Genomic DNA, 26279 nt, shown 5'->3' on the forward strand with positions numbered 1-26279 from the left:
CCTGAGGCATGCCAGACCACTTGATTGAAATAGCCATATTTCAAGTCAAGAGGGGGGTTGTATTAAAATACTACTTGGCAGGCAAAATCTTCTCACATCGAGGCCCCCGACCCCGACAAAACCCAGCCCCAACCGCTCTCATTGACCTGGCACTACTGAAAATGCCCCAAGTTCATGCATAGACACAGATTAAGTCAGTCTACTTTTAACCCAGACATGTGTACATTCACACACACTAATCCTCATACGGACAAACTTCTTCTCATTTGCGTGTAAATCCTTCCAATCTCCTAGCATGGGGAGTGTTCACCTATGTGTGGCTCAGCAGCAGGTTCCCATCCCAATTCTGAGCCAGTGCTGCTGCTCCGGCTGTGCTCATCCACCCAGCAACCTTGAGGTTAATCCACCGCAAACCTCCCCTGGCACTCCATGTTGGCTGTGTGTGTGTGTGTGTGTGTGTGTGTGTGTGTGTCCATGCATTTTTCTGCCAACTTTTCATCTGTGTGTTTCATCTCTGCAATTCCTGATGGGATACACACATGACTTCCCTGACCTCTGACAACTTGCAGACCAAACTCAGCAGAGTATGGACTCTAAATCTCTGGGAATTAAAGTAACATTGCAGCTCCCCAGTCGATTTTTTCCCAAGAAAGTGAAAGTATGGAATAGGACAGACTGCTGGTAAGAGACACATTCGTCAAACAGAGAACCCAGGTTTGTGCCACAAACATCCACCCAGCTGAAGTGTCCTTGGGCAAGAAAATGATTTGTTTCCTGCTCGACAGTGTTGTCATGTAGCTGACCCTGCCTTCTGACCTGCTGCACTGAGAGGTAAGAAAATACAATTTCCTGGCACGGATCAATAATATCACATTATCAAAAAGCTGTGTTTAAGATTTATTTGTCCCCCTTTTTAGTCTCTTAGTGGGAACTGATGATGAACAGCGAAGGCTCATTGCCAATGAGGTGGACAGACATGTTAGATGGAGCACAGTCAAGGTGGATGGTTGTTCCTGTTCAGTCCAAGTCAAATCTATCAACTTAATGAAGCTGTGTATTTCTTGGCTAATCTTTTCCCCACCACCCTCACTCTGTCCAAAAATTCAGATTTTTGATGGTAACAGAAAAGTACTGGAGATTATTTTGGACTGCATGCATGAGTCTCCTCTTTAATTGAAACTGACATATATCCTGTGGGGAGTGTGCAGAGATGCATCCCAAAGCCCTGCAAATGTATGCTTCACTCATGGACACTATGATGTTAATGACAGAGATAGGGACATAACACATTTCGTCAAATTAACCCCAGCTATTCATGAAATATTCACACTGTTTGACGATACTTAATTCAACTTGAGTGGCTCTGCTCCTCTCCTCATAAAGATGAATAAATGATCAGGTGAAGCTGCTCACGCGTGATTGGCAGGCTTGCAGAAACAGCTTATGTCCATTTGACAAAGAAAGATCTGTCAGCAAAAACACAGACATTTTGGAGTGAAATGTAGAGGAACGCTTTTGCTTTTGTTGGAAATGTGCTATGCCTTTAGGAACTGAGGAAAAGGGGAGATGAAACAGCATTTTCATGAGAGATTTTTCAGCAAAAACAAAGCAGTGGAGAAATTCAGAGAAAAAAAAATTGGACTGCATACTAACAAGCTAGGATGGAGGAGGAGGGAGCATGCACATCCATACACGCACTTAGTCTGATTGTAATGCAATATGATACATGATATGGAATGTGGACAGTGGCGTATCTGCATGTGCAAGTGTGTGTGTGTTGCATCATGAAAAGAAAGAACTTCCCCACCCGAAACACAGACAAATATATGTATATATATGCTGATGTGAAGGGTTAAACAAGGAGAAGTAACGTGGAAGTAATGAATGCATGGCATTACTAAGGACAGGCCCTCCACCTCCCCTCTGCTCACCCTCCACCAATAACACTCACCCCAGGACCCCAAGGGCCTCCCATAACAATACTATTACAGAGGTGGTCAGGCTCCTGTGTGTGGTCAGCTAATAAAGCAATTGTCTGGCCCTGAAAAGAGGATTACTTTAATCTGGTAATGACCAACGTCGTGCGGCCCATAGCAGAAGGGTAAGAGGGTCACTCGAATCGTAAAGCAACTGAACCCCCCCCAACACACACACACACACACACACACACACACACACACACAAAAAAACCTGCCCTCAGCTGACCCTCTGGCCCAATCAAGGCTACTGTAGTTCACCCATCTGGAAAACCAGAAACACTCTTTAACTCGACCTCACAGGGGAACGGATGGACAGAGGCGCCTGTAGACAATGGGTGCCCCCACCCCACACCACGAACACATTCACACACAATCCATTAATTATTCACCACAGCAGTGGGATGATAGCAATGAGCACCTCCAACAATAAGGCAATTCAAAAGAAATGTTAACAGGGTGATTTAGGCCATGTTCAGGCCCACTAAAGCACTGCGCCATAAAGCACAGCATTCCCATTCAGACCACTGCACCAAAGAATACAGGGTTCTCAAACATAAGTCAGGTATTCACGAACATTCCGAACAGAATATTTTGTTCTCGCAATCTTTGAGAAAGAGAAGAAATGTCGACATATATTTGTAAAATCTTGTCTCACATGCAGTGTTTTATCATCTGGTTGGTCTTTGGATGCAGCTCTCAGACTGGACTTCCTGGCACATATTTAACCACCTCACCTGTACCTACAGTAACACACCCACACCAATACAGCCCCTTGAATTTGGTTTTCGTTTTGTGGCTTGTTTTGTCTTTTAAATCCAGTGCAATTTTTGGTCTGAATGCTTGCTTACTGTGGGGTAACATAGTAGGATGTTGAATTCATAGCTAGTGCTCATAAAAACTTGTTCTGGTATTGGTGGGATAACACCCAGACAGTGGCCGAAGGATGGCTAAAAGCTAAATACAGAGCAGGAGAACCCTGACAGTTGCTTGTAAGTCTGTGAGCAGTTTTCTATGCTGTCTCGCCGTCTTGTAACTTGTGTGAATTTTTTCCACAGCGTATCTTGTTTGCACACACAGTCCTGTCATTTTCTGCATGTGTGCGGTTTTATTGTTAGGTTGTTGACTCTGACACTTTCAACTTTAACTGCTGGTGCAAGGTGAAGAGGTGAGGTGTATCTCTGACACAGCGTCTTCCTGTTGGAGACGAGCCACTGTGTCCATGTCAGATGACCCCCCGCCCCGTCAACTGTCCCTGACTGCTTAGGGCCAAACCGATCCTCTAGTTCTTCCTGTCAAATGTACATGAATGTGTTCAGAGCTGGACCAGATGGTCAGGCCTTGTATCCTGCCTCGTGCACAGCACACATTTTACCCTGTTAGTGTGCCATGCCTGTTCATACCCCTGCGCTGAAGGAGGAGGAGGTGGAGGCGGCGGTGGTACGACTGGGGGAGGGAACAGCAACAGTTCCAATTTTCCACCCTGTCAACAAACTCCAAAAACAGATGGATCTTGGAGCATAAATCCATTTAGCTCCACTTGAATGACTTAAGCCCCTGTTCGCTGACCTTTTCTAACTCCGAGGTGGGAGCACGTCTTAAGGAAAAATGAATCTTGTACAAATACACACGAGTAGAAATCAATAAGCATTATCCACAGCCATTTGCCTTCGTATTTACCATTTTCAGACAGGTCAAACATACCTAAAGCCTAAAATACCTTTATAAAAATACCACACAGAGCTTAGGGCTGGCATTAACTCAGCCATACCAAATACTCAAACATGAATGCTTCTGTCGATAAAATTAACCTTTGGAACTTTCTTAAGTGAGAAAATGCTTAAGCAGGCCCGATGCTGTCAACAGTCAGGGAATTGGAGAGACAAGATTGGTGAGACCAAAAAAAAAAAAACAAAACACAAAACCTGTGAACAAAGACAATAAAGATGTACATACTAAAAGAACATCCAACAAGGCTGACTTTAAAGACCAAGACCAAGCAATCTCTACTGTCAAACATGCTGGCAGTGCTCAAGAGGTGCTCTTGTTGTTTCCCTATAGCAAACAGTCCTCAATATACAAGTGAAGAACATAAGCCCCTTATTTATATGCAGAAGGGAAACCACGTCAATTAACATAATGCTAATTTAACATTTACCACCAGTGATTTGGAATACACGGAAATATGAATTTTCTGCCAAGTGCTTACAAGTTGCTGTATTAGAGTTGAAAATAAAACCTCTTGTCAGAAACCATATCCTTCTTCAGATTAAACCGTACACCTAAGATTCAGCTCGAGTGAGGCCACATATCAAAGCAGCACCGATGAGAAGACATCCAGTTACTGGATTTAGCTGTCTAGTTCCTGTATTGAGTTGTCCTGTGAGTAGAATGACTTGGCAAATAACCAGAACAAGTTTCTTTGAATGATTCATGCAATCATTTGAGAAAAATGTCCAATAATTAAAATGAGATGGCAACAAGAATTTAATAAGTTAGTTTCCCAACAATTGGAACTCTAATTACTAGAATAGGTTGGCACATGGTGCAGTAACTAAATGAAGCTGGCCAATTAAAACTAAGAAATGTGCATTTACCACAGTCAAGCGTCCTGAAGCTACTGTACACTAAGCTGTCCTTTAAATAGGATGAGCTCAACCATAATCTGCTGTACAACAAAGTGATTGTCCAAATAACTGCACCAATTGGTTCAATAACTTAAATGCGCTGTCCAAAGACCACAAGTTGAGTGAAGATCATTTTGATAATAATTTTCCATTTGATGGTTTAACATTAACACGTACACTGATTTTCCTGCTTAGTAACAAGACTGGCAACCAGATGCGTCTCCCTCTATTCCTTAATGTCCTCTCCTTTTATCTGCTCTGTAACGATGTGCTGATTGCATTTGATTGATTTGTTTGAACCATGTATTGATTGTGTTGGCCTCTCGTGCTCGCTGTCTGTCATTAATGACGCCTGAAACTCCCCACATGTATCCTGCTCCTCTTGTTATTTGTGATGAATTGATGGATTTGTTTTGAGCTATTTGCTGTGCAAGTTTGTACTCCTCATGCCCAACTGTCAGCCAATCGCTGTCACTGACTAACTGTTCTCCATCATGATGCCCCCTCATGTCCCCAGTGGGCACATTCAGACCAACATTAGCAATAAATTAAAAAAACACAGGCTCCCCATTACATTCAATGAGGGTGCTGCATTGACACTGAAGGGTTGATGTTACAGAGGGCTCTGGCTCAAAAATGCATAGCAGTTCCTTGATCAACTATTGCCCCTGTGTAGTGCAACATCTGGCAATATACTGAGATGACCAATCAATTTCTTGCACGCATTAATCATATGTAGAATTTACTCCTCTGTCTCAAACACTGAGACAGAGGAGTAAATAAATGCTGCTGTGATAACTTTCCAGTTTCAATTCTGCACAAAAGGAAAACAAACTGCTGTGTATTGTCTCTGTGTCTGATGAGGCTTCCAGCTGGACTTCCTGGATCATATTTCTTTCTCTTAATCTCAACCCTGAAGCAACACATTCACACCAACCAGCCCCTTGTGTAGTTTTGCCAGAGGGCTATTGTAGGCCCCAGTTAGCCTAAACAGGAGGGTCATTTGCATCTTTTAAGACCATGACTAATGACTCTCAATTAATTATATTCTTAATCAAAAGATCAGTTTTGCTTTAATGTCCTTAAAAATGAGAAAGAGTAAGTTAAGCCTGTTGCACTTTCTTCTGCTTGCAGTAAAATCAGCAAAAACAAAATCTACTTATTTGCAACAATGTTAAATTAGAACAATAGACTGAATAGAATAGAATGAGTGTTGCTCTTGAAATTCATGGTGTATCCTCTTGTATGTACATGGCCACCACCACCCCCCTATTTACAAACAGGGCCTTAGAGTTGAATTAACACCTTACTGAGACAGTGGCAGTCTCAATAAACAAAAAAAAAAAAAAATCAAGCTAAGATTTATCTAAAGATTTACTTTTACATGAGCTCCTTTCCATGTGCACACCCCTTGTACGTACATGCATCGAGGACTGAGGGACTAGTGTGTCTGGCAGTACAGCGCCTATGATCAGCAGCTCAGAGAGATAATGGGGCATGATTGGACACAACGGTTGGAGCAAGGGGCCTTATTGTTCTCCACAGCCCCCGTGGCCCCTGTGCTACACTGTCGTTAAGTTGGGAGGGGGGTTAAAGCTCTTCATCGCACCACCTGTTGTCAACGCCTCTCCCCCTGAACCACCCCACCCCACCTCATCCTTCTACTGACCCTTTATGACACACACACACACACACACACACACACACACACACACACACACACACACACGTTCATCACTGTTGCACTCGCCTTTAGGTCTAATTAATTCATTGCTATCCTCTGGAGGGGGGTTTGGCTGGTGGGTCTGGCTCAATGACCAGCAGACGGTCGGATCATACAGAGGGGGTTAAGCCAGATCGAGGCCCGTGGCCTCACTCTGGCCATCTGATCCCCCTCTTTTAAGACCAGAATGGCCACTGGCTCTGTCCTCCACACGGCTGGGACCTGCAATCCCATTAGTGAAGCATGAACACACCTCAGAGCTCCCACAGACAGACAGATACATACACACAAATACAGAGGAGAGCTTGTTATCATCAAGCCACAGTGATTGTCACTGCTGAGTTCAGTATGAGAGGTGATGGTGTTACTCTCTCACTTCCTTAAAAGCAATTCATGGTAAGCAAATGGGTATGATGAAGCATGATGACACAAATACCCTGATGTCCACAAGATATCTCAGCTGGAAAAAGAAGGGTGTAATTGGAAAATAAACTTGGCAGTAGCCGTCTTGACAAATGGACAAAGTGCTTCAGACAGCTGGAGGAAAACACTGTCATGCTCCTGTGGCTGCACAGGAAGACGTAACTCATACCATGCGTGTTGTGTACTCACAGATTCTGATCCAAAAGTATTCAATTTTCATTTAATCAGCAGGTCATGGTGTTAGCAATGACAAGGTTGACTCAGATGTTGTTTAAGGCTGTTTATATAAAGATTAGAAATTAATGTCCACAGGAGCAATGGGAGTAATCATTACAAAAAGGGCACTTTTTAAAAACTAATACCTAACCAGCCTTCCTTACGTGCTAGACCTAATAAAGCCTGACAAATACAATAATAGTGCGAGGACTACTCATTAATGCTCATGATAGCTTAACAGTTATAATAGCAGATCATTCAAAGTAGGCTAAAAACAGGTCATTCAGAATAGTTTTAAAGACATAGCCTGTTATTCAGTTTAGGCAAATGGGCACGATCTCTATTTACAGAGCACAGAATGACATTTAGTCTTAAAAGTGAAGCTTTCATCAGCTTTATTTCAACATTATTACATGAAGATGTTTTTTCCTTCCAAAATAAAGATTTTAAACCACGGCATGGAATTCAGGCAACTCTGTTTAAAACCGCATTTACCGGGCAGTTAGAGCAGCACTGACCTTACTGTCTGCATAGATGTACAGATCAGTGGGACTGCACTCCGCTGTGTATGACAGCATGCACCACAGAGTTCCAATCACAACCCATATGGCTCCAGAGCTCTGGGGTTAATAACAGGGACAAAGGGCAGCTCGAGGAGAGCGCGTACAGCGCAGGGAGAGGGGCAGAGAAGAACAGCTGGGGGGGTTGGGTGTTCACTTTATCTCTTTTATCAGAGCCACCCAGTCTATTCTTCTCTCACACTATAAATCTTTCCTTACACCAAACCCCTCAAATCCTTTCCCCATTTCCAGATCCATAAACCCTGAAATGCATTTTTCTGCACAGGGATCTCAGTAACCAAAAGCAGTATGACAGGTGTGTGTGTGTGTGTGTGTGTGTGTGTGTGTGTGTGTGTGTGTGTGTGTGTGTGTGTGTGTGTGTGTGTGTCAGAAGGAGACAGAAAGAGAAAGGAGGATCCAAGTGGTGACAGTGCTGTCCAGCTGTTTCTCTCAGGCTGGTGTCTAGGATTACTACAAGTGAGAAAGTTGGCCCAGACCACCGTTACAAAGACAGATGTACACACCCACTCACACACATACACACTCACAGACTGACGAACAAATTCACACAAAGGCAGAGGAAGACAGGAGTGTCATCACATCTTCACCTGTTCATTCCACAAATTCCACAAGGCAGCTGCCATCTTGAACCTTGAAGGCCTGACCTCCAAACAACCTTTTAAAAGGGGGCGGGAGGGTTGGTTTGGGGGGCGTAACACCCTCAGAGGCTATCTCAGTCAGTTTTATTTGAAATACCTCTGACTCAGCCCCCAGCATCTTAGAAAAAGCACCTCAACCCCTCCACTGCCGGTGAATATTCATGAGCCATAAAGCTAGGCGGCAGAGATGTAGCAGGCATAATAAAAACGTCAGAGGTATAAAACACTCAAAGAAAACGCTGCCTGGAGCTTGGGCAAGTCACTCTGAATGTCAAAAACCCCACCCAGGGGTGTCTGGCCTGGGCTATTGTGCTTGACGGACTTTTATGCATCTGACATGAATTGGCCTCTGCTCTTGGCACAAACTTCATAGGCCACATCAAAGAATCTCTCTCAATGCGTGAAATCAGAACACACATTTTGTGAGGAAATATTCAGTAAAGTGGTATGCAGTCTGCTCTTAATGCAAGATAATGGAATGTAGAGTTTGAAAGAGTGTGAATGAAGGGATTTAAAGGCTTATTGCTGGATGACAGCTGACCACATATATGAATTTAGGCAACTCATGAAACTGTGTATACATTTTTGGTTTTCTCTTAGTATGAACATTTGCTTTTGATCCCACAGTTTTTATGGGTCTCCAAGTTAATGTGTTGTGATATTCTACCTGTTGATCAAACATCCATCCATCCATTATCTATACCGCTTATCCCTTTCGGGGTTGCGGGGGGCTGGAGCCTATCCCAGCTACAATGGGCGAGAGGCGGGGTACACCCTGAACCGGTCGCCAGCCGATTGCAGGGCCACATACAAAGACAAACAAACATTCACACTCACACTCACAACTACGGACAATTTAGAGTCATCAATTAACCTAATGAGCATGTTTTTGGTCTGTGGGAAGAAGCCGGAGTACCCGGAGAGAACCCACGCATGCACGGGAAGAACATGCAAACTTCACACAGAAAGGCCCCGCCTGACCCGGGGATCGAACCGGCAACCTTCTTGCTGTGAGGCACCCGCACTACCTGCTGCGCCACCGTGCAGCCCTGATCAAACATAGTAAAATAAAAAGTTATCAGTCTACTGTTGTAATGCAGCCACATCATATCTGAGGTTGAGCTACGCGCACGTACTGAAGCTTGAAAATATTGTATTAGACATTCATTCATCAAGTATGTCATTAATAATAAGAAATTGTCACCGAGGTAACTAAGCAAAGCCTTCCCTAATGAGATATTGAGAGCAGAATTGTCAGTGTGAATGTTTGTAAAGGAAAAATGGTCTGCACACGCTTGAGAAACAATGAGTAAGAATCATTATACCCAACCAGAGAAAAACTGTCAATATTACAACTATCAAAAATTATTTTTAACAACATTTCTGTCTTCCACATGTTCCACTTTTCATTTCCTTTTTAGATCTAAGTACAAAAAAAATCCTGAGTGGAAAATCTTTTCCACTAAAAACATTCAGCTTCCATCACTAGCTGTTCTCGACATTCATAATTCATAAGTTCAAAACCTTGGAATGAAATTTGACCCATCAAATGATTTCTAAATACAAACAGTGTATGCACATATTCTTAAAGGGACACCTGTCTCCTCAGGATGACTGTCTGGGGTAACTAAGGTCATAGCAGACAGACTGCATCTGTCCCTGACTGAACAGACTGACTGACTGCCCCCCTTTGAATGTATTACAGTACATGTGACTTGAGTGTTCCATAAGATGTGACTTAGGAAGGCATAGTTTCAATAAATGCCTTTGTGTAAGACATCCAAGTCTCCCGAACCTTCTTCATGGTTCAACTCTCAAGATTTCCTCCATACTAGTCATACTAGTAGTACAGGTGTAGGGATAATGATGTTGGTCAGTCCAAAATGTTAGAATATCTCAACAGCTATTAAACAGACCGCCCAGAGGATCAATCTCAATTCAGTAGTCTTTTGAGTTTTTATCTAGCACCACCATCAGGTCAATTGAAATCATTTTCCCATTGGCCAACACCACTTTTTATCGCAAGGTGCAGAACTTGTGTCCATCAGGGTCTAATCACAATGGCAACTCCAATGAGAAGAGTGAGAAATATGAGGAAGAGATATGAATTGATTAGAATTCAGGGGTTGTATGAAATACCTTTTTGATATTTTTTCAACATTGGAATAAAGCACAACATGCTGAATCCAAGCAACGGCAGATGTTTTCCATCAGTGAGGAATCTACAGACCCTTTTAAACCTGCAAAAGGTGTTTGATCTTCAAAAGACAGATTTCAGCTGGAGTATCACTTTAAAGCTGAAATCCAGAACTTTCACACTTTAAAACTACAACTAAGATGATGGAGTGTCTAGTGTTTGACCTCTAAGCACTCATTTATCATCTTCTGCTTAAATTCCACTTGAGAAAATGTCTGGACAAGTCATCTGTACTAGTGTGACTAAGATCTGTGCGTTTGTCCCATTTACTCAAAGAGATAAACCATATGACATGAAACAGGACAAAATAAACCACTAACAGACAGACTCTCTTTGTCAACATTCCGAAATTCTGCCAGTTCATCCATACTGCAGCTCAGTGGCCTTCATCAGCCTGTCTGCCTCTCAGCCTACAGCAGATGGACTGTGAGGGGTTAAACCTCCTGAACCTTCCACCCTTCCTACAGTGTTGGCTCCTAACCTGATACCAAATATACACACCAATACACAATGCAGCTCCCTCTCAGTTTTCTCCCAGTGCGTTCAAGTCACAGGCTGGGAAGCAAAGTGACACCATGCCACAAAGTGCCATCTTGTGCATTCTCGGGTGCCATGCTGAGCCCCCTGGCAGCTCCAGGCAGGCTTATGTGCCTGTGGCCTTATCTCCGGCCCCAATGGTGCCATGCAGAGGGGGCTGGCAGGAGCTGGCACTGGCTTGGGTTTGGCACTGGCCACTGTTTGTTCTATATAACCTCTCTCTCTCTCTCTCTCCCTCGCTCTCTCTGGAGGCAATACTCCAAAAGTGTGTTTATGGGTTTGTGTGGGTGTGCAGGCACATGCAAGACACACACTTGTAGTTTTTCCTATGGATTAGGGATTCTTATCTGTGCGAACAACATCTAAATTGGCAGTAGCCATGTTGTGTCCCTGTGCATGTCTGTTTGCAGACAGCTGCGCAGAATGTCACCTCCGAAAGAACCACAGCATTGAGAAAGAGGGCAACAGAGAGCTACATACAATATAGACAAGCAGACGAACTGATCAGCTGCATGGCCTTGAAGACAGAAACACACAGGTACTAAAAACAAAAGGCTCAGAATACACACCAAACCCTTTTAACTGCAAACAGGACCCTGCACAACCTCACAGAGGCTTGTTGAGATCTGGTCAATGTTGACCTCCAAGGGAAATGTGAGACTCTTGTTACCTTCAGGAGCTGCTAGAAATCTCTCAAGGGTGCTGGCAGTAATAAGAATAATTTTAATAATCATAATGTGTGTGTGTATGTGTGTGTCCTCGGTATTGTGAAAGTGCTACTCAATGTCATGAATTAAGAAAACCAAAGACAACCTCCTTGGAACTCAAAAGAAGCACTCAAAACTAGCAGTGCAAAGAAAGTGTAGAGAAAAACAGGGATTATTCAAGGGGAGTGCGAAATTGTTAGCATCTGTTGCTGCTCTATTCCTTTGCTCTTTTTTCCTAACCAGCTCTGTGAAAGTGATTCACAACACCTCCACCTACTCTACTTGCTTGGTTTCCATCTATGGCTTATATCCCACATATCCTACAGCTTTTGATGTTGATACCTAAACCGAGCAAAAGCAAGGTGAAAGGGAATTCTTCATGCTGCTTGAGGAACGCTTTAGGGAAAGGTGATGGACCCACTGCACAGATCCCAGCTGTTTAAAGTGGATAGTGAACGATTCATGGGCTGTTTTTTCTGTGAAGGCAGTCAGGGGAAATTCAGCCTGATTATTAAGTTAGTGGCTGGAGCCTTTCAGGAAAACATGATGCCCAACTATAAGAAGGTGTTGGACATGGGTCTAAAGTTTCACAGATTTTTAGTGGGAATAGGGTTTGTTTTACTGTGTTCAGCTGGTTTGTGTTAGTTCCATGAGAAATTCCTGAGATGGTTTCTGTTTTAAAGTGTGGATAATATTCGGAGAGGCCAAGACGAAGGGATTAGAGGAAATGTTTAAATCTTCACTGGCTTTTCTGCCAAACTTCTAGCAGCACGCTGTCGAGGCTCATTTTTGTCTAAATTAGTTGATAAGCAAGGATAACAGAGGCGGAAGTTCATTTTGTGCTTAGTATTTCAGTTGTGTGACATGGCTGTATCTCATGTTTTCCATGATATAAGTAAGTCAGCAGCCAGTGAGTTGAATCACACAACAAAACGTCTGCCTGGATGCAGCAACAAACTAGCCCTCAACTGCATTTGTATTCATATAAACTTCCTACATATCTTTACTTTACCTGCTGCTGCTGTCAAAACATTCTTTTTATAGTGATAGTTTAACATTGAAGGTAATGGCCTGGTCTAACAGCAAAGACTTAATTGGCCCTATCTGCATTTCATTAAAGTGCCACTGATCACAAGCAGCCCTGATATGGAGAGAAAAAAATCAAGAGGAGTCTGTTGGAAATCTCATGTGACAGAAGTTTGTTGTATTTTAAGGAACTAACATCTGCTAGTGAGTAGCTGCCAACCAACAGTGGCCTTTCCTCCCCTCCCTGCAAGATTGTTTTTTATAGCTTGCCTGTCCAGTGGCGACAACTGTTATCTTTTAGCAGGAGCTAGCTGTCATCCATCTACATTAACAGGCCTGGTCGCAGAGGCCTGGTCACAACACAACAGACCGGCTCTCTGGAGCGGGAGGAGATAGGATGCAATGTTGGTGGCAGGGGAGGAGGATGAGGGCTTGGGGGGGAGGGGCTCGTGGGTACAAGCTGCCAGGAGATCTGACACCAAGGTCAGGGGTGGCGTCTTAAGTTAACTCAGCCGAGCGATGGTGATGATAGGAGGCCACAGAGTACTTTGAAGCTTCCTCTGCACTCCTCTGCTTTTATAGTGCAGCTAACATTATTACTTGTGAAATATCTCTGTGATTTAATTCATTTCTTATTACTGGAACAACATAATACATAACATGCTGTTTGATGCCTGAGATGTAGTACTGGATGATCACAGCTACCTTTCCTGGTAATACACACATTTGTATTGCACTACATACTACGTTCTTGTTGTTTTGCCTGAGTTTTCATGCTGTCTCCAGCTCTACATTTCTGGGCACAATTGAAGGCTCTAGTAATTATGTCATTTTCCTTACATGTACTTCTAATGGGTATTACAGGTGCACATTTTCTTTATGTTTGTTTTATCATTGTAGCGTCACATGTAATCTGTCCTTCTCACATCGCCATTAGTCTCTGTCTTTTGTCTCAGTCACACCCACAGACACACATGCAGTCCATACACACACCTGAGCACTACAGCCTAAATAGCAAAAGAATCCAAAACACTCACTTGCCACCTCCAGCGATGCATTGCGACTGACTGCTTCGCCCAGGTAGTTACGCGCCACGCACACATAGACGCCTTCATCGGGTTTGCTTCGCCTTCCATGTACAATTCGCAGGAAGAAGAGGGAGCCACTGGGTAAAAGCATGCGGTGGGATCGAGGGTCTTCTCGATCCGTCTCGACACGCTCACCATCTTTATACCATTCCACCATTGGAGTCGGCCGTCCTTCTGCCTTACAGTTGAGGGTGGCTGGCTCGCCCTTGGACACAATCAGATCAGATGGGTGTTCTATGATCCGTGGAGGTGCATCCTCTAACCTGGGTCGGGATCCTAGAGAAAAGACAACAGAGGGAGGAGAAAGGGTTAAGATTTCGACAATCAAAGGTCAGCATTTTTGTGATGCATTTTTTTAACAAGATTTTAGAATTTGAGTGTTAGGTGTCACTGGACAGGACTGAAATTTGGGGTACAATTAAGCAATAATTAAGCAGACTTATTGTAAACCAGAGCCATTTGGTGTTTTAAAGCTAGACAACAGACAAACTCTCCATTTTTTCAGGCACTGGCACAGTCACCAAAACAACCACCATGTCCTGCATTGATGAGATTTGTTCCTGTTACTTGCTTGTTGGAGACGCATTAGTTTACACTATTAAATGTGGCCAGACCACCTCTGCAAGTGGTTTGAGAGATTGGATCACAGTTTATCTTGGTGGTTGTTTACGCTTGTATTTAGCGCTATCCACTTGTGACGGGATCATTCAAGATGCATGTTAATGCCAGGTGTCAACAGGGTCAGAAAGGCAAAAACAGTCCGTCTTACTGAGAGCTGTTAAGGATATTTAAAGACAACATATGACAAGATAAATTTAGATCATTTACACACCAGGGATGTAAAGAGTGTGATTCCATTTGTCAAGAAAGAGTAAGGAACAGGCTATACATTCTTTTCCATTCTGATCACTGCATACAAGGGGCAGGGGAGCAGCACAACTTAAAAATAAAAATATCCAGTTGCCTTCTCTCCAAACCTCTCAAGCTGGGTGCCTGAACAACCACAGAAAAACATAAAATTTAATCACCGACAACATGGCCGTGTGAAACGAGCATGTAATGTAATTGCTCAACCGTTCCATTCAAAGTATAAATCAAGAGGACGTGTGAAATTACATGCTCTAAATTCTGCATCTATCAAACCAAAACCAAATTCTGCTGCAGTGGAGGGGAAGCAGAGAAGTAAATGTGGTAGAACTGAGTTAATCAGAAGCTCATGGGAAAGTACACTGACTGAACTCCTGAAATATTCAGATGTCCAAAATATACAACCATCCAATAAATCCAGTACATACTTTTGTCCATCTCAATTTCAAGTGGAAATGCTTCAAAGATCTGCTGTTTTCTATTTAACTGAATCATTTGCAAAAGCTTTACATGGTGAAAGTTCCTATAAATTCATTATCAATAGAAATGTGTTGTGTTGTGCTCAGTGTTTAAACAGTCTGCAGCCTCTCTGGCCTTCTCTTGAAAGCCTGATTGAAAAAATAAATGAAGACAGAGACAGAAGCAGACAGAGGCAGAGGCGAGGTAATTCCCACAGGTTTTTTCAAAGCTTTGAAATTGCTTTTCCCCCCTCTATCTTTCCTCTTTCCTCTTCCTCCTCCAATTTGAATGACAGCATGTTGGTGGTACAATTATGTATGAAAAGCAATAACACAAACTCAAGCACCGTGAGGCACAAGTGAAATTTCCCCCTGGAGAGTATATGAAAGAATGACAGCAGGAGGTGCGTCTTGCCAGAGTTTTTCAGAATACCCGAGTTTTCTTTCAGTGATGATTGTTGTAGCATTCATGACTTTGCAGCAGGGTATTTCTGATTTGTCTTGCCTTCCCACTCAACCAGCAAGTGATGCTGTTTTTAACCTAAAACCAATTTTCACTGTCCCAGTACTGCATGCTTTAACCATGTCATATAGCAATTTATTATGCAACTTGGTGCTTTCTGAACATCCACGGCAGGAATCACAGCGGGTCTGGTTGTGCACATAACAGGAAGACAGAAAACATAAATTGCTTTGTTCAGCGTTTAGGAGTTCTGTATCTTCTTCATTACAAAGAAGTTGGTGTCACTTGTATTTCGTTTTACTTCTATGTCCTCTTGTGGAAAAACTCAATGCTCAGTTGAAGTTTAAACAAGTGCTGTTTAAATGGGAATTAAACAAAACGCACGCTGACAGTGAGGTTGGGTTTTAGTTTGCGTGCAAACAACAATGAAACAGAAAAAAGAGGATGGAATCACAACTGATCAGGTTCACAAAGGCAGCAGCCTTTTTCAGCTTGGGTTTCAAGGAGGTGAACTTGTTTCCTGTGTTCTTCCTCTCAAATGAAAGGACAGCTGAGGATGTGTCTACAGCACAAGTATGTACCACTGGAAACTGTGCAATCAGGTCCAATGGTAGAAAAAGGGTCATAATGGTTCTTCCCACACATGTATGAATGAGAAGTCTTTCAAAGGTACAGTCTTTCCTGATAACGTCTGATAAGAAAAGTTGCCAAAAGTCCAGCTCTCGAGGTGACAAATCCTCCATGAGGTTTCAGGGGATTAAGAAGTCCACTAAAGTGCTTTCAGCTGATGGGAGTATAGAGCACTGTCTGATGGCCCTGCTCTCAATGCAATTACAGTCACTAAGTTGGAGAAATAGGAGGCTCTGAATTGGAGGAAATGGTATTGAGGCTTTGAAGTTGCATCATGCAAGAACCAAACAGCAGCTGGGCTTATATTGTACATCTACTTGTAAGTACTGAAAGCAGATATACCTTTAAAGGTTATATTTCACTGCCATTTATGGAACACAACACTGCAGCAATTTCCCTTCTTTGTCTCTGTCTTTCTTAAACTGAACATTTTCAGGCTTGTGCCTTGAGTTTATATGGCAGTTGTGTTGTAATAGCTGGCAACTGCTACAAAAGGTATGTAAAAGTATAAATATTTAATCAAAATCTTCTGTCTGAAACTGGGTTTAAATGAAGGTGTCTATACATACTACTTTTATTCATAGTAACCATACCAAATATGACATTAATATTCAAAAGAAAATCAACTGTGAGCTTCAACTGGGGCTACAACTTCTGCTTATTTTCAGAACACATTCATCTGAAGATTATTTTTTACAATTAACTAATCGTCGTTAATCAAAAAGTAGTGAATACCCATTGCAACTTCCCAAAGATTTTTTCGATCAACAGTCCATATTTCAGTGTCCAATGATATTTCGAGCATTTTCAGAAAATATTTCAGGACTACCAAATCAAACATTTGATTTGATATAATTCTAAAAATGAATAAATAAAAAGCAAAAAGCTTTTTACAAGATTACTCTCCTGTGGAATAAAAACAGAAAACAGTCATTATTTTTGCTAAGTGCCTCTCCTCCCTCAAGGCCTCTGAGCAGTACATAGAGACTGTTCCTCTAATAGCGTTAACGTAGCATGGCTGAACTTAGTCTGTCTGGTTGGGGGGGGGGGGTCATTTGTGGTACAAGCTCAGCAGGACAGAGCCTTTAAGAGCTGACTCATAAATTTTACAGTCCAAGCTGGTTGGAACAAGCCATGTGGAAATGTAAAGCAAAGGTTTTTAAAGAGGAAGAGACCACCATGTGACTGAGCTAAATATCATAAGGAGAACATCCAAGCGGCAACCGCTGAACACCGACTCTTAAAGATGATATGCGTAACACTCAAGGAAATTCAGACTTGATGAAATCTCTCAGCTACTGTGCCCCTTACTCTGGGATGTCACACTGATTTGATTTTCTAAGGATGATGACAGGCATCTTCTGAATCGACACTGATATCACTATAATGATGACAATCTCTGCACAAGCTTCTTCGGTGCAACTGCAGGCTATACATTCGTATGACAGTAGAATTGCACAAATCTACACGTGGATTCAGACTGACTGTGCTGCTATACAACTGAAGGATATTTGAATTTGTAAGCAGTGTAGTATTCCCCAGCTACACAGCTCACAGTCAGTGGAGATGTATGTAACTGATAAGGCCGAGGCTGGAAAAGATTAACTTAAATCGCGTTAAATGGACAGCTGGAGTCTGGAGGGTACGGCTGGCTGTCTTGAGAAGGGTGTCTAATAAGAAAGTCTGGACCCTCTAAGGACCTATTATATCCTGCCCAATGTTGCTGTACAGCAGGATGGCAGCAACTCTCAAAGCTACATGCGAGCTAATAAAACCACAGGGATGCTGTTGGAGACCAGACTATGAGAGCCAGAGAGTGTCTGACATGAATGGTGCATGGGGAGAAGATGAATTACTGTCACAACTGCCATGCTGAAAGAGAGCTGTAATGCACTTGAAGGATATACGTGTGATTTCCCCTGTAGATCTGACAGCTGTCAATCATCGTTGGTCGTGAAAATGTTTTTATGTCTCGCCATTTAAGGCAAAACTGACACTGCAACGGGACATACAAATAAGAGGTAAAACCGGCCTGCATGTGTCTGAAAACATAGAGAATGCAGAGCCCTTCATTCAGAGCACGAGGGCCAGTCAAATGGTTGGATGAATATGAAACTCATATGAATCATATGCTTTACATTGCATTACAGTTATCAAATGTCACAAACGTACATTCAACCCATGTTTGACACAATCTAGTTTATGCAAGAACCAGGTGTGAAACTGTACTTAGTGCATGTACAGATCACTACAAAATCATATAATCATTAATAACTGAATTATTGTTTTTGGTTTTCACAGTTTTTATACTGGCTCATTCACACAAATGGCCAAAAATGAGCACTTGCATCATTGTGAAAGCTGTTCAGTATATAAATATCATTAATAAAAAATAAGGTACAATAGAATTGTTTGTGGAGCAGAATTACGTGTTGGTTAAACCAGCAGAAAAAAACAGAGCACTGTTTATTTTAATTAATTCTACTAAGTATGAGCTTTCTTGACCTACATGACATGTCCAAGCTGACTCAAAAATCAAATATATATATATATATATATATATATATATATACACATTCGGATAAATGCACATAAAAAATGAATTGCTATCAAACAACTTCAAAGATGTTTTAACTGGGGAAAATGGGAGGAGAAGAGAATAAAGCCTGAAAGGGTGACAGAGAAATTGTGCATAAGACAAAATGGACAAAAACTAATTACAAAAATTGGAACAAAACAGCAACAGAGGAGCAGAAACTCCCACTGCAATGTCCTTTTAATAATGGAGGAAGGCAAAGTGCTGAGGCAGAACTTTTTCTCATCTGGTACGAGAACAAGTGGCTCAATGCTGATATAAAACAAGGACAGAGGACCACTGCCAAAGATCTGCTGTGGATCCCCCCCCCCCCATGCCAAATGCCCAGTCTTATTTCACCACAAACACAAGTGGGCTTTCATCCCTAAGCAGATTTACCTCCTCTGAATAGGAAAAAACATCAGACTAACACCCAGTAACTAACTCACATTGCTCCCCTAATCTTGACTTGCATTGAAATGCTGCTAGAATGGGTGATGGCGGGGGGACAGTCTATTTGCATGTGGGGTTAAAACTGTTGACATCAGAACTTGCACTCAGAGGATCACCTTTAAAATGTCTGAAAGTACTAGAACAGAGGAATTACGAAAGATAGATGTTGACCTTTACTATTTTGATACCAAATTAGAATCACAGTAAAAGTGACTTTGACTAACAACGTGAGGATAATGCAGCTTCTTCTGACATGAAAATAGTTCCGCTCCAATTACTCAGAAATAATCTCCTGCTTAAGAGTCACAGGTCAAAGGAGTGACTGTCAACTTGTTCCACGCATGTGATTAGAGATGTGCTGACTTTGCTGCTGTTGACAAAAAGCCTTGACAGTTAATCATTAAAAAAGGAAAACTGAGGAAAGACAGCAATTCATGAAGATGTAAGGTACATGGAGAATATTATTTTGAGCTGATCTTATAATGTGACATATAGAGAGCTGGGAAAAGTTCATTTTCACATGATTTTACTTGACAGGGTATCTGCTTTAGGTGGCAGGCTGTTAAACCTTTTTCTGCACCTCTATAGAGCTGTATGTAAATATGCACTTCCCCCTGTGTCCCTGCCAGACAGCATTTCACAGATGCAGACACTATCTTTGAAACACAGATGGTATCATGTTCAGATGACGACGGTCTCACTCATACAATAAATCCATGAAGGGGGCTCATTTTGTGTGATATTTGCACAAGACTCTTTGCAAATCTTGAGGTCCAAAAAAATCCTCACACCTACTTACCAACTGTCTCACTGCTGAAGGTCTAGCATGCTACATACCCCTAAGCCAACCCGACCAGCTCATAGAAACTGTATGTGTCATCACATATGGGATCAAAAATATTCTGTTCACTATGGCCCTGCAGGGAAAAGGACATAAAACACTGTTGGCACTTCAGCCCCATCAAGTCTTCCAGCCAGGCAGGCTGAGAAATGCCTTTCATTTCAACATGAAGGACTTGAAAATAAATCAGAATACTGCTATATATCACAAGCCTGCACCCTTATCACTCAGTGGTGAGTTGTGGTACAAAAAAAAGATTAAGCCATGCTCTGGCTTAGCGACTAAAATTAAGGCTAAGCTGAGCTAACCCTCACACTGCACTCAAGATAACCATCCTCCCCACCAAATTCAACTTCATAAAAGACATAGATGTTAATGGCGAAGAAAAGTCTTTTTAAGCTGAAATTCCAGAAGTAATAAAAGTACCTGCCACTGGTGAGCTGAATGAGCTTCATATACTTAATAAAGATGGGCCAGAGAGAGGGGCAGTACATGAGATGACGATCAAAGAAAACTCAACAACTTTCCTATTCCTGTACCTCCCTCATTTACAATTCTTTTGAGCAGGCTGGATTCCCTCTTACAGAATTTGTCGTTTTACAGCTTTGTTGCCTCCTCCTCCTTCCCTCGATTTTCACCAAAGCCACAGGAATTGATTTGCAAATGTGCATTCAAAGTTAAATTGGCAGCAGTGAGGGAGGCAGGCTGGAGTGCTTTCTCTGCAGCCTCCTACTTTTTGACCCTGTGGGGACAACAAAATGAGGGACTTGCATGAGAATACAGAGTGGCGGCCATAAAGAGACAGCCTCCTTAATTGAGCCTGTGTTGATGCTAAGCATCTAAATGGGCAGGGTCAACTTTGCAAAAGGAAATTGGGTGTTTTTATCATGTCTCTCTTGGGGCCATAAACAGATTCATGAGTAGGGGCTGTAGCTGCTTCTTTTTGCTCGTCTTTTAGAGAAGGGGATCAAGGAGTCAAGAGATCCAAACTCCCACAGCAGCTTAAAAAAAATGCCCTTTCCACTAAACAACTATGTTTCATGCTCCCTCTGGCCTCTTGAGCTGGCAAAGCAGCTGAAATGAGTTTTGGCTAGATGTTTGGGCAAGTTGACAAGGCAGAAGCAGCTTGTTGTAGGTAGAGAACAAACAGTGGCATCTTTCTGGTCCAGCAGGAAAAGACAGTAAAGCCTAACAGACCATTTTTATACAAGATGTTACTCACGGTAAAACATAGCTGAGAGGCTTGGGAGTTCATTAGGCTTTGATTTAGTTCCAAGTGCAGAAACAACGCTGAGGGGGCAGCAAAATGTCCCTTTACATGGACAGCTCAACTGTTTATGTGCTCCCCTTATGTTTCTGCAGCACATTCTGGCATGAATAATCGAGCACATCAAAGATCAGCATCGATAGTGCGGAGGATGGTTCAGCTAAACTATTCTCATATTTAAACATGCAGAGCACTTTGCATGCAACTGAGAGGAGCAATTGCAAATAGCAGTCCTGAAGACTTAAATACAGCCAATCCAACATCCTTCAAGTTATCACAAAGCCTGCCAAGAGTTTTCTGAGTTCCAGTAGCCCGCCAGTAACAAGCATCGATTTTCTCCACTGAGTCCACCGAGGGGTTTTTTGGATAGGGCTTTGAAAGAACAAGAGAGGAGCAACTATACTGTATGTGACAACTAGACTCTCACTCTTCACTCGAGTTTGATGTAAGTGTTCCCTGTGATGAGACGAGGAAACAGAGAAGAAAATACTGATGTGAGGGAGTAAGAGTACATATTGGCTGTAGTGATGCTTGAAAAACATGGAAATGGAAAACCATTTCATCATACGTTGCCTCAAATACAGCTGCATGTTGATTATTGCTTGATTTCTTAGCACTAATCATCAGTCCATTAGGTTTCAGCAGTGACGGTTCGTCTCTCACTCGTGTTCGGGAGGAAATAAATTGTGGAGGGGCTCTGGGACGGGCACACCACTGGTTGTGGGTGGCCTAACACAGCTGCAGGGAAATGCCATTTGGTTTCCTGTCCCACAGCAGCATATTACATCCATGTCCACTTACACACACATACACACAGGCTGACTGCTATCTGCTTCTATCTGTCTGACTGCATCACACAAGTCACTCTGAGGGAGGAAGGGGTCGAGACAGGGACTTCCTGAACTCTTAAGTCCATAAATCAAAAGAACAACAACCAAGACACTAGAAAAAAAAAATATGGGGCTTATTTTTAATTTATGTATTACCTGATAGCAATGAGAGCAATGACACAACCTTTGTCAGAGTTTAAAAAAACACAAGAGTATCAGTACCAGTACACTAGTGTAAAACTGAGCCTGATTTGAAACCCATTCTCCACTCTCCAGTCAAACTGGAAATAAACTGCATGAGGATTATGAGTGAATGATGATGGGGAGTTCTGAGATATATAGCAGTGAACTATTCAGCTTGCTGACATGCTGCTCCACCTCTTTTTAGTTGAATGAATCAGTAAAGTGTGCTTGTACTTCATATAAAGTTTCACTGATCATGTTTCATGATGATAAACTGCTGTCAAGATACTATATTATGACACCATAATACCAATGAGCTCTAATCATATTTGAAACACTCATAATATGTAATTGTAACAGTGAAAGATCTCTTATTTATAGTTGTTATAATATTAGCATGAAAAAGACAAGGATGCCTGTGCCCGTCACATATTGTTGAAGAGATTACAAAGGAACATTGGATCTGGGGTATAATTAAGACATGAAGTGGAGAAACTGATTTAAAGGGGAAGTTTAAGAAGAGCGAGAGATGGATTCAAATCCAGCCGCTTATCACTTTTCCAAATGCTACCAATGATTTTGATTTTTGCAGTGAGTTGCACTTAAGAGATAACAAGTAGGGAAGGCTCATCAGCAAAGTCCCATTTCTTCAGTAAATAAGCCTTTCCATTCAGGACATCATGCACAACCATCAATCATCAACTGGAGCTGCTGCAGAGAACAAACAGCCAAAGAGACACTCTAACCACCTCCTATCCCAAAGTCCTTTTTGTGTATCAACACTCCCATCGCAAAATAAGAGGTACCCAGCGACTAGCGACTGTCACTTTTCAAAAAGAGCTGTCCCTGTCAGTTCTAAAGCCAGCCATTAAATCATCGGCAGCGGCTGTCAAAATCCCTCAGCTGCAGTATCACCTTGATACACTGGTGCCGAAAATGATCCATTATCAGTTGGCTCTTTGCCACACCAAGCTTTCAAGTGCCAGACTCTCACAAATATATGCAACACTCCGACAAAGTCACGGTAATGACAGCTGTAGTTATACCCATGGGCTTTGCTGTGCTTCAAACTAGAAAAGTCTGTGGACAATAAAGACTGGGTAAACATGAAGACCTGACCAACCATCCTGTCGGTCAAACTTGATGAAAACCATACACTCATTGGACGGGTGGTCAGACACTAGAAAAACAAAAGGACTGCGTTGGTGTAAAGACACTGCTAGTACATCATCAGGATTACGATGTTTGTATACAGTCTACAGTTAAGCTATAATTCAGCTATATTCATCAATTTGCTCTCTAAAATAAACAATTACGAGCAAGGGTGTCATTTCCATTGGGGAGATGTGCAACATTTACAGTTGATTCATTTACTAAAAGACCACTAAACCATGTTACTGACTGTCCAACCACCACAATAAAGATAGACCTGAGATGATTAACATTTTAAACTACTCATATGTGTATATTTCAGGCCTGTGTGCGTGTGCAAGTGTGTGTGTTAGGTGGGCAGGTAGGTGTGGGTGTGTAATGTGTAATAATAACAATGCAGTGAAAAACTGAATTACCACCAAGGACATTAATAAAGTATATCTTCTTCTGTATTTATATTTTTAAGGTTAGGTTCAGGTCTCTATAAAGGCGATTATAGGTGATTCTTGGGTTAGTACATTATAATGCAGCAAAGTCCTGTATGTGGGTTTTGTTGTTTTGTTTTGTTTTTTACTAACATTACTGTAGGAAGCATTACAACAAAGTCAATCATAATATATTTTTGTTAGATTACATACATTTAGATCAATAATGAAAACAACATTTCTATGACTTAAATACGACTCATTAATTCTGAAACCAAACCTGCGCCATTGATGACAGGAGACCAGTTGTCTTATGTCTCTTCTAAAACAGAAGCTCTAGATCACAGGTATTAAACTCATTCCACAAAGGGCCGAGTGGCTGAAGGTTTTCTTTCCAACCAAGCAGCAGCACACCAGACTTGACTCATTACATCAGCTGATCTCAGTCTTCAGACAGCTGATTGGTCAGACTGCGTGCTCTTGATTGGTTGGAGAAAAAACCTGCAGCCACATGGCCCTTTGTGGAATGAGTTTGACACGCTTGCTCTAGATAATACTTCCATCCTCACACTACTGTAGCTGCAGTAGCTCTGCAACCCATTTATAATGTTTTGTAAGACAGTGTATGACTTATGAATCACATTTATACTGTATAACTGAACGTGTGTGAAAAGCCAGCTGGTAACACACACGGGACTTCCTGCATGGAATCTTACTGTTTAATTACTGTGATGAATTATAGACTTCACAAACCTCTGTTGGTGTATTTTAGGCCTATTCAGGTGAAATGCTTTGCCATTAAACTTCCTGAAGTTGTAAATTATATGCACAAAATCACAAATAAATCCCAATGTAAACCAAAGATATGACTTACTATAAAGTATAGTGTAGGTAAGCTCCTCTACGTGATATTATCTGTATCATGACACACATGTGAGCACACATACAAAAATTATTCCAGTACATTTACACCACAGCTCTCTCTTACACACACAAAAGAAGGCCTGTGTGAAAGCACTGACAACATTACAGAAGCAGCACATGTTTGCAGGCAAAGAGGACAGAAGGTGCTTCTCTGGAGATGAAGTTGGCAGATTGTTGCAGTGTGTGATGGGGACATTATGACAAGCTATGAATTTGTTTATGCCATTTTTTTGCCCAATCACTTTAATCCTTCGTCAGTGATAGCAAGGACAATTTCTCTACTTCGAGCACAAAGTGATTATAATTTTGATTCTGTGCATGGCTCTCAAAACAACACCTATTCTAGCTGCATTGTCTAATTAGTGGCTGTATTGTCCCACACTGTTGCAGTGGCTATCATTGGGCAATGTTTCCCTGTGCTCCATGACTTAGACTTCCGTGGTTCGCGTCACTCCACATCTATTTAAGTATTATGACCAGCAACAGAGAGGTCAGCCATCCCAAAACCACTGGAACTAATGTTGGGGGCCATCCATCTGTCTACAGCCTGAGGTGGAGAGCTCAGGCAGTATTGTGCCGGGCCCCTGAGGCAGTCGCACTTGAGACCTAAGGAGAGGGGATAGCTGACTTATCCTGTCACCACCCGCTGCTAAATAGAGTTCCTGCTCTGTTTAGTCCCTTTTCTTTGATGCCCAATGGAGAAGTCTCTGGTGCCCCATTGTGACTGTTTATTTTGGCCCTCTGTGGTAGGAATGTGTAGGGTATATTGAGCATTACAATTAAGAGAGGGAATGCAACCCTGGGCTTGCAGATGGAGTTGTATGCTGTGGAAACATTTGGGAAGTGACAGAGCATGTTCTTTTTTTTTTTTTTTTTTTTTTTTTTTACAGTCAAATGCACAAATAACTTTTTAATAATGCATCACAAGACATCGTCAAACTGTTGTGTAATGAATATTTAGGTCGGTGAAATTCTATTATCATGAGTGACTGCTCAGTTTTAGGCACACAGAAATTCAGCTCAAGTTTTCGATTACTTATTTTCAAATTCAGCAAACCAGGAGCTGTGGAAAAGAAAGTCAGAAATAGGCAACTAAGCTTCAAACAGCAATTTCAGCATGATTAATGGTGTCGATTCTGTGATGACAGGAAGAGAAGTTTAGTTCCTGGCCCAGCCTTTTGAGTGTTGCTTCTCAGTCAGTGTAAATTAGGATTCACTTGTACCTTAATGATTTTCAGGAAATATAGCTCATTTCAGTGTATCATACCAAAGCCTGGTGAGCTATTGACAGCCTAATTGATCTATAAAGAACAGATGGGCGGGCAGGTGGGGTTGGGGGAAGGTACACTCAGTGTGTGAGCGCATGTTTGTTCTCAAAAATGACTACAAAGCTTTCTCTGTCTCTTTTTTCCTCGACAGATAAAAGCAGACATGTTGTCAATATGACAATAGCGAAAGCCTGAGCTACTCCA

The 26279-nt window shown here is 42.0% G+C and overlaps 1 protein-coding gene across 4 annotated transcripts in view; it reads right to left on the bottom strand.

The window, feature by feature from the left end:
• The window catches only part of robo3 (roundabout, axon guidance receptor, homolog 3 (Drosophila)), an 86465-nt gene that overhangs the window by 56045 nt on the left and 4141 nt on the right, over positions 1 to 26279 (bottom strand). For all 4 annotated transcript variants that reach the window (XM_070982389.1, XM_070982391.1, XM_070982388.1 and 1 more), the window contains exon 2: positions 13689 to 14015. In XM_070982389.1, the coding sequence (XP_070838490.1) occupies positions 13689 to 14015 (327 nt within the window). The remainder of the gene's footprint in view (positions 1 to 13688; positions 14016 to 26279) is intronic.

This window comes from Chaetodon trifascialis, chromosome 16 (assembly GCF_039877785.1).
Source record: "Chaetodon trifascialis isolate fChaTrf1 chromosome 16, fChaTrf1.hap1, whole genome shotgun sequence".
Taxonomy (NCBI): domain Eukaryota; kingdom Metazoa; phylum Chordata; class Actinopteri; order Chaetodontiformes; family Chaetodontidae; genus Chaetodon; species Chaetodon trifascialis.